The sequence below is a fragment of the Lytechinus variegatus genome, chromosome 2, assembly GCF_018143015.1.
Source record: "Lytechinus variegatus isolate NC3 chromosome 2, Lvar_3.0, whole genome shotgun sequence".
Classification (NCBI taxonomy): Eukaryota; Metazoa; Echinodermata; class Echinoidea; order Temnopleuroida; family Toxopneustidae; genus Lytechinus; species Lytechinus variegatus.
In genome coordinates this window covers 10968499-10978873 of record NC_054741.1, presented here as the reverse complement: position 1 = coordinate 10978873, position 10375 = coordinate 10968499, and the positions used below count along the sequence as shown (strand labels likewise).

Below are 10375 nucleotides of genomic sequence, written 5' to 3'. Positions count from 1 at the left end.
ACCATTTAAAGGACAAGTCCACCCCAACAAAAAGTTGATTTGAATAAAAAGAGACTGACACTGAAAATTTCATTGAAATTAGATGTAAAATAAGAAAGTTTGATAGTTTGAAGTTTTGCATTATTTCACAAAATAGTTATGCACATCCTGGTCATCATTCATGTTCTGTAATAAGTCAGAGTTCCAATACATATGCAACATCAAACTGCCTCAGTTAACAACAAATTTCATGAACGGGGGTTTGGGAGCCATATAACGCAAACATCATCCCCACTTCCTGAATCGAACTCCTTGAAATGATTCATGAGGGCCAATATATCCCTTTGTGCCACAGCCAGTGGTGATGAAATACCCTTTATATGTAATGGTGTGTAGCTCTAAACCATTCATCCACCGACTAAATATGCAACAATCAACTATAGACTCAAGCTTTAATCTCCACAGGACTATCTTGCTCCAGGGTTTGAATCCTGACCTTGTAGAACCATAGTCTGAGAGTAGCTTACCACAAGACCTCTATAAGTATGGTTGGTTGTGTGTAATGTTTCATCTTCAGTTTATAGCTTCTTCTCCATCACGATCACTGCGTTGTAATGCTTTCCCAGACTATGCATGGCAAGAGAGCAGATCAGGTTGAATCCTGACCTTGCAGCCTTCTGGTCTGAGAGTAGTATACCACTAGACCTCTAGGTGTGTGGTTGTGTGTTATGTTTCATCTTCGGTTAGCTTCTTCTCTCTCACCATCACTGAGTTGTAATGCTCTCCCAGGCCATATGCATGATGGTGATACCTAATTAAAAGATAGAAGTTTGAAAACAATTTAGTTTACACAATAAAGCCATCTTCGTTTGTGCTAATCCCTTTTTGTCCATGTTTTAATTTGTCTATGTCACAGTTTGTCAAATTGCCAGAAGGTGTAACAAGTAATAACCACTTTGGTTATTCATAATTTAGTCAAATATATAACCATTTGTTGGATAAAGCTGAAGTGATAATGCCACATAGGTCATCTATATTAATTTGTAATCGGCCCTCAGCCATGTAATATGATAGGACCAATTGCACAATAAAGCGTACATGTAATACTATGTAAACAAAAGTAACAACACTAAATATTAAGCAAATCTCTTTATGTTACACGGTGCCAATCCGATGGGTTTTAGTTTTATTTATACCTTAAATATGGGAACCGGCTTGTCCAAATGTTCATTCCAAGATATTGAAATCTAAATTCCACACATACATGTACAAGCAGGATTATTCAACCTTGTGATATAATTAGTATAGATACTTTTCCCAAATTTCAAGTTTTGGCTCTTTATGAAATGAAATGCAATTGAAACATCATCCAAATAATAATATACCTAAAAATGTATCAGATTCAAGACAACAGACTTTGGGTTTATCAACATTTTTAATCTTGTTCATTCATCAATGAACAGATTCGGTCGGTGGGTCAGTGGGTTAACAACACTATAAACACAATGTGTCATTTAAGTGTCTGAATATTAATCTGTAAAGTTATGTTAAATGGTAGGATTTGTTTTTTATTGTCATTTATATGATCTTGGATTGAATTACAAAGTTAATGGAGTAAATAAATAATTGTTGATTGATCAACAATTTCTGGTAATGTCATTTTCATACCTTTCTATGATCACTGAAACATAATTTGTAATGCTTTGAAAATCCTGGCTTGTATATTCAGATTTTTTATCAAGGACATAATGTGATTTACCTTGATATATGATTTTATTTCAGTTGTCATTACTAATTTTTAAACGTGTTTCCAGAAATAAAATTCAAGATAAAATTTCCTCCACTGAATTCACACTAAGGTTGTCAAGATTCAATATTCAATTTCAATTCCTGACTTAGTCATCTATCTAAAGAAAAGATATCATTTTATCTATCAAAAATTTCAATTATCGAGTCATTATCATCAAACAAGAACAGATTATGCTTCGGTGATTACAGAAAGGTATCAACATGACATAATTTGCTAAAACAAACCATGAAAAAACATCTGTCCATGCATGGATTTTGTAAACATATACATAATCATTGTGCCACGGTGGGTGAATAATTCTGTATGCAACTGTATATTTAAATGGATATCAATCATATTTATGCTGGATATAAAAAGAAACCAAAATGTACTTACGATAACATGATAGGCTGGGTATCGAAATGTTCTCCTATTTTCAGAAGTGGACCTTCAGCTTGCAGCACTTCAATTGGTTTCTTGTATACTTCTGTAATTGCTTTCATCTGACAAAAAACATAAATAAATTCATTATACTGTAACAACATTACTGTCTTACAGCCGGAATATGCAGGATTTCTAAAATTATCTAACAAATCACACTGAAATTATGGTATCAGCAATCATCGACCAAAGCAAATTCTTGCATGTAAACAAATGGGATCTCAGTAAAATTAAAGTACAGTATGCCTGTCGCCCTTGGTAACAACAAACAGTGACATCAAATACTTGACTTTTGACAAATCAGATGAATGGAATATTCAATATTCTTAAACTAAAAACTTTTAATTTCTAACAGTAATCAAAGACAAAAATTCCCCCATCTTGGTACTGGCTAGATGAAACACACCGAAATAAATCATTTTCAGGTATACAAATATGGACTTGACATTTCAATTCTGAAAAATACACTACTGAAATGTATTTCCTGTACATACCTCATGATGACCACCCCAAGCAGCAGTATTAGCAACATCATCACAATATTTCTCATATTCATCTAATAACAAAGAAAAATAATAACATTAAGATGATGGTAATCTTAGACACCTCGGTCCTGTTTCATAAAGACTTGTTATGATAATTTCTATCACAAATTTACTATCAGCCAATCAGATTGAGAGATTTCATTAGCTTTATTATTGCACATGTATTATTATAAAAAGTTTCAAGAATCGACAATGTAATAGCAAAATGCTTCTCACTAAGAAATTTGCCTCAGTAAGGAAAAGTTATAAGTAATGAATTGAATATGAAATAGTTAAATTTCTTAGCTGAGTAAAATACAGTTGTGCTTAATCCAAAAACTGAATTGAATATCGGCCTTGTGACAGTAACATAATATAATAATATGGTCCACTTATACAGTGTAGATACTATTTAGCATGTAATCTCTTGCACTTGATACTTGGTATCATATTATTACCCCTGGCTGTAGCTGAGCCGCCATATAGGTGCGAAAGCATTCAAGGAATAAATCTAAACAGGTACCCATTTACCTCACCTGGGTCGAGTGCAGCACAATATGGGTAAATTTCTTGCTGAAGGAAAACATGCCATGGCATGGATTCGAACTCGCATCCATCTGATTGAAAGATGAGAGTCCTAACCAATCGACGGCGACGCCCCTTGAAAACGCCATTAGAAATTTTTTATTATGTTCTTTAAAAACTCACACACAATAAAGATGCCGCTCTTTCTCTCAATCATCTTGTGAAAAACATATGAATACCAACATAAATACTAGTCATAGTTACATATGATGGGTGGTCCTAAACGATGTCTTAGCATAGCAATTTTTACCAAGTGTGAAAGTGGATTAAGAAAGCTTACCTGCTGTTAACATGTCTCCTGTATCAGGCTTGGTCAAGAAGCACAAGAATTCATCAATATTGGTTTTCATGTAATCTGACACCTTTTGTCGAACCACCTCCATTTTCTCCTGAAATTAAATGAAAATTTAAACATATTTATTACACAAAAAATAAAGAAGTAATCAAACTTATTTACTGTACTTTGAACTTTTTTAACATCAACTTCAGTCATCTTAAGTCTTGAAGCAGGCATTCTGTTATTTGTCTTTCACCATAGCTATTCAGTGTTCTCCATTGTTTTATTTATGCTGCAATGGTAGGATATGATGCTGAGTGAGGATCCTGCCCAGTATCTTTCAGAGTGGATTTCATGCATTCTCAATTGTCTTGTCTACGTTAAAAATGGAGGATCAGCAACAAAAAGATTCTGGAATCACCTCAAGATGCCAGGGACCCATTTTATAAAGAGTTACGATTGATCCGTTCAACGTCAACTATATGGAAATCTATCTCTGTCGTAAATTTTTCTCACAGAAAATTTGCACAATGACCTGTGTAAACAACAAGGTTCACACTGAGTTTTCAAGAAAACTATTAATGTATATTACAACATATCTGGAAAACATGTGGAACATGCTTATAGGATGATGTTGCTGGCTTTCCACAGTTGATTGGATCAATCATAAATCTTTGTAAGATAGGGCCCTGGTCAGTATAGGAGATGAAATATATAGAAATTATCTGGCAGGAATAGAATTGGTTTAAGTCAAGTGCATACATGATCAGGATATCCGAATAGATAGGTCTTCAAATTCTGTTTCAATTGATCCAATGTACTTAGGTTAATGTGCCATAGGCCATTCAATGATTCCGTTGAGAAGTAGAATGATAACTTGTGCAGTGCTTAAGCAGTGGTAAGGTAATCTAGTTACATAGGTTCTATTTGGTGATTATTTTTAGGCTGGTTTACTAGAATACTCACCTCAATACCCTGTAATGATAGTTGATGAACAACTGCATTATACAGACAATGTCCATCAGATGGTATCTGCAAATCACAAACAAAACAAGAAATAATCGTTACTACACTCTTGGGTGGGTCATGAAAATATGGGCTCTATAGATTGCAGCTTTGTGACCATATCAAACATTGATTTGAATAAAAATTGATTAAAATGCCATCAGTTGTGATAATCAATGCTATAAACAATCGTTTACCTCTGTTGAATGGCCAAGAGAATTATACAATGAAGTGACTGGCATGAGGTGATTTTCAAAACTATTACAAGCAGCTAAAATCAATTTGCCATTAAGCATTCACAGAGCTCTGGAAAACAATGTATTTGTAAACACAACCTTGCCTCGGTTTGTTGGGTCAGTCAACCTCAAATGTTTTTTAACAAACCCTTTGAATGAAATATCATGATATACGCACCTGCTTTATTTGTAAATTCCTTTTTGACGTGATATCAGCAAACTGCCTGTTTTCAATATTTCTTGCACTATTTACATTGTCCTTCTCTGCTATGGCTATTCTTTCTGCTTTCTCCTTTTCTTCTTGAGCCTTCTTATTCTGGGATGGAATTAAAAATTACACAGATTGGGTAATATCCTTTAATACAGTACATACATATACCAAGGAGTTTTCATTCCTTTTTTTTACCAGTTTGAGGCAAGTATTGATCAGGATATTACCTCTTAGTTTTAACAAAATATTATATAATGAATTAACTCACTGTGAAATGATAGACCATAAAACATAATAAATTTTTTAGAAATGATATTAAACAAAATGACTCTGGCATAATTATATTTCACATTTCCTTGACACAAATGGATAGGTGTACGATTACAAACTCAATAATTCCAACATAAACAATACTGTTGACCTGCCCATTGGCAAGAATTTAGTTTAATGTAATAACTGATGGAGTTGCTCTAAAGATGCACTATCAACTCCTTTTATCATGCCTGTGTTGATTTTCTTGTTTTTGTTTCAGTAGCTCTTCATATAACTTGGCAACAAATTGGTCTTGATCCTCTTTCAAACAAATCAGATAATTTTGCTATGGGTAATTGCATGACAAAAAAAAATCATTAGTGATTCTTTTGCTTTGGATGGTATGGTAAGGGTCATCAGCAGGATCATAACTCTAACAGGTAGACATATTTACCTACCCAGCAAACATGAACATAATCTTTTCACTAAAAGTCATGGAAAATACTATACTCACTCTTCTTTTCTGTGCTTTCGAGAGCTTCTGTGGTTTATCATCAGGTTCTTCAGAGATGTCTAGTTTTTCAAGCATTTCTTCTGTTGATGCTTCCTTTACAAGTGAAGAAATTGGAAAATAAACAAATTTAATATTGAATAAAAAAAAAAATTACAGATTCATTTATCACTTTGACTTAAACCACCTCCCCCCTACTCTTACATTGCCATGTGCCTCTCTTGCTTCTCAGACATGCTGTCACATTCAGGGGTGTGAGTGGTCACAAATAAAAAGATCTGAGAAAAGCTGAAGAGCATTGAAAAGTCTGAAATAAAAAGAGCTCCCAATCTTTTTGTCCACAGGAAAGCAAAAAAAAAAAGCTGAAATTAAGCTGAAAATCAAAACAAAAAATCTGAAATTAGATAAATATCTGAACTCTCACACCCCTGCACATTTTCATCATTATAGCTGAACCCAATCTCACAAAGAGATTGATACAGAAAGTCAAACAAAAGCCAGTACCAGTAACACCATCATCTAGAACGCATATGCCCATTCAATGTTTCCCTGTGAAGGGAATGCTCACAATTGATTGTGCAATCATTGCAACAATTTGGTTACAACATACTTTGTACATGATTGCAATGGTTGCAAATAATCACAAGACCTCGCTGTGATAGACACAATGCATGCATACTTTATTGTTAATGTTATGGCTCATATAACAAAGGGGCGCCAATCACAAAAAAGAAATATGAGATAGCTGCTCAATTTCTTTTTGGAGTAAATTGATTGGATCAATTAAAATGCTTTGACAGACAGATCCTGCAATTATCTTTTCATCATGTTGCTAAAAAACATCAGTAGCAGGACATACATGCAATCTTATGTAAAACCTAGACAGCACAAGTGGTTGTTTCATAAAGCTCTTCGCAAGTTAACTTCACAAATGACTGGTGAACCTATCTTGAGAGCTAAAACCAACACCAATGAAAAGGGTCACCAGTTGCTTATTAAGTTGTGCATAACTTACGAACTGCTTTATGAAACTGCCCCCATCCAACATGATAAGAAAAAGACTATTTTCTTACATTCTGACATACTTCATGGGGAACAGCTGACTTGTTTTTGTTTGCCTCAAGCTCTGCCTGATGCCTCTGGTCAAGATCTGCTTCTAATCGAGCAATTTCCTCGGCTGCTTCTTTCTTCCTCTTCTTATCTCCTTTGGGCACAGCCTTCTTTATCCCTTGAATCTTTGCTGTGATACATTGAAAATCATTCCTTTTATTGTTAATATGTCTAAGTTTTTCTCCTCCTTTCTTCATATTTTATGTTAATGCCTTCAATAGTCTCCTCCCCACCTCCTCATTCTCCTTCTCCACTTTCATCTTATTCTCTCCTTCCTCCTCCTTTTTCCTTCTCTCTCCTCTTTTTTATTCCTCTCCTTAATACCTCATTCATTTTCCTCAGCCTTATCCTTTGTTATTCTCCTTTTCATTTTCCTTCTTTGACATGTCTTTTTTTTTTACTTTACTAGTTTGAGCACAATCCTTTTCCTTCTTTACTCTTTTTTCCTCCTGTCACTCCTCCATATTTCTCTTCTCTTTGCTCCCTCACCCTCACTTTGAGTCAGAGTCACTGCATATAGTATGATTACGAATTAGTCTACAAGTGATAATGAAATCAATCACTGCAACCATTCTACCTGTGGGGAATCTACAGGTAGGATGGTATGCCAATGCAGTTTTTAAAATCATTAAAATATCACTTTCTGACCAAAAGGCAAAAATACCAATTTCCAATTCCATACAGGTAATTTATTTTTCATTAGTATTTTGGCAATTATTTTTTTTTATTCGCCAGAGCGCTCAAAAACTTGAATTTTAGGCATACGTTTGCATACACCCTCTATTGGTGGAAAGTAATATAGCAAGAAAATTGTCATTTTTCAATCTCTGTTTTTAATCTAGAAAAAATAATTAAATTAATAAAAACTTAAACAGTAAGTTCACCCTGAAGAAAACTTTGTTGTAAAAATAGCAGAAAAAATAGTAAAAATATTGGTGAAGGTTTGAGGAAAATCCGTTAAATAGTAAGAAAGTTATTAGAGTTCAAAATTTTGGATTTGTGACGTCATAAACGAGCAGCTGCCCCATGTGTTATGTAATATAAAATTATGAATTTCTAATTTTGTATGGTTCCTGATGACTTAATTTTGTTTTCTTTTCATGATCGGGTGTGAAATGATTTGTCTATTGATATGCAAAAGTTGCAGTGAAAACCATTTTCAATTTTCTGAGAAAATGACATTTCATTGATTTTTTATCCATTCGCTATGTAGGAATGCTGCTCGCATATGACGTCACAAATCAAATAATTGAAATTCTAATAACTTTTTAATTATTTGATGAATTTTTCTCAAACCTTCGGCAATATTTTTTATTATTTTTTCTGCTATTTTTACAATAAACTTTTTGTCAGGGTGAACTTCCCCTTTAATCTAAAAATAAAATTTACTTACAAAGTTACAAGACAAGTGTGAAAACAAGAGAAAATAAACCAAACATTGCCAACCTTTTTTTGCCACATGGAGTAATTACAGAGAACACTCATTCAATGAACAAGGTTATAATATAATATGACAGAGAACAGCATTGTTCAGAAATGATGAAAATCATAAAGCTAGCAGCTGACAAGAAAATAGTGCTGTGGGACCAAAGTAGATCTACGTCCACCTAGAAATGTTAGGCTAGGGCTGTAAAGTCATTTTAAATCATGATATGTATTAGCGGCTGTATCAAGTTACAGTTGTTGTTCCTTGCCTGGGATAACAAGAAAAATGTGCCAAAATTACCTTGCAAATCCTTCCGTTCCTTTCGATGTTTTTGCTCCAATTCATCTTGATCCATGGTTTTCCCCCGAGAGTATTTCATAGGAAATTGGTTGCAAAGATTGGTCACAAGTACAACTCCGACATACGACAGTACCGTAGCTAGTATACGCAGCGGAGTTGAAACGAGCTCGCGCGCTGACTGCAGTGAATATAAATTTTATGTAAATCGGGGGGGGGGGGTGGAACTGCATGGGGGCTGCTACAATCTTCTCTGAAAATTGCTTACTTTTATAATAATGTTATGCTGCTGCTACTTCTCCCCACTTTCAGAATCCTTCCTCCCGCCGGCTGAAATGTAAGGAAATTTAATTGACACCTTCACTACATGGACTTCGGACGGAGCATGCATGCAGACTGAGTGATGACTATCATGACTATGATTTGAACAGATAATATAGAAAAATCTGACAAACAAAACACTGGGAATTCGATCATTATCGAGCAACTAATAACGATCGAAGTTATGACATTTTAAACTTTAAAGATTAACATTATTTTGATGAAACAGAGTCTATTTTCATCTAGCCAATAATGATGATGTTATTATTACCACTTAAAGGGGAAGTTGATATACTGCAAGGTACAGTAAAATTCATTTTTAATTGACATTCATTGATGTTTTTTAATGACGATGTTCATATAAATGTTTTCTTTGAATATTGCTTAACTTTTTCGATAAAATTTCAGGATTTTGCTCAAGGTGAATTACTTGATTTATTTAGATATAATTATTTTCAGGTATATCATGTATATACTGTACATGAACTCTGTACAAACTGGGGCAAGCTTCATTAGCCTCATGATTAATAAGTGCTGGAACCCCGATCGAACTTAAAGAAATCAAGAAGCCGCGTGTTCTTGCAAAGTGCATGGGATCATCATGAAATGGGCAAGAGAGACGTACGCAGCCCTATATATGACCTGCCGGTTGAAAATGGGAAAGCCTTGACAGCAATGTTAGGGTCAATTTTGTTTTCCTCACTTAAGGGTACTTTGGCGTCAACCCCCTGGGAGAAAGTCTTGATCAAAGAAATCTTTTCTGGTAAAAGGGGAATTTTATGTTTCTAGAAGTATAGACGTTGGTCTCTCCTATGACGAGGAAGGAGAAGAAAGGAGAAAGGAGAATTAACTATGCCTTTAAATTCTCCGTCGGAGTTATCATACTTCTTGCAAGAAGTATGATGGTTTTAGCACACACAAACGAAACAAAATTATCAGTAATTCAAAATTAAATTGTTTTATTCTCTCAGTAAAACCTTACATAAAAAACAAAATTAGTAGAGGGGGAAGTTGAAAACATGTATCACAAATCGGTGTACAAGACAATCTAAAATTTCCATTATGGTTCAGAATTGAACTGCAGATAATGTAACGATTATAGAAATGATATCAACAAAATAAATAAATAAATCTAAATTTTCTTCCTCTCGCGCTTCGCGCTCACATCAAGTGTTTAGTTTACATACCTATCCTATTTTTTAATACAAAAAGTGCTTAGAATGAACATTTTTTAGGTCGGAATGTCAAAAGAATTTGCTCGCGCTCTGTGCTCGCATTATTTATACGTATATACCGTCTTCGTGGGTAACTGTAGGCAGTTCTTAACAGGTCCCTTTTTCGATAATGCTAGAACAGTTAATACAAATTTCTGCTCGTGCTTGGCGTTCGCAGTAACCATCTAGTTACATAC

General features: G+C 34.3%; 1 protein-coding gene across 1 annotated transcript; it reads right to left on the bottom strand.

Annotated features, from left to right (window-relative positions):
- Positions 1-230: 230 nt before the first annotated feature.
- On the bottom strand, positions 231-8754 carry LOC121407305 (deubiquitinase OTUD6B-like). Its single transcript, XM_041598294.1, has 9 exons — positions 8647-8754; positions 6884-7050; positions 5814-5906; positions 5015-5152; positions 4562-4627; positions 3599-3707; positions 2704-2765; positions 2165-2271; positions 231-790 (listed from the first exon to the last, which is right to left on the bottom strand). The coding sequence occupies exons 1-9, from the start codon at positions 8723-8725 to the stop codon at positions 706-708; spliced, it is 906 nt and encodes a 301-aa protein (XP_041454228.1). The 5' UTR covers positions 8726-8754; the 3' UTR covers positions 231-705.
- Positions 8755-10375: the final 1621 nt, after the last annotated feature.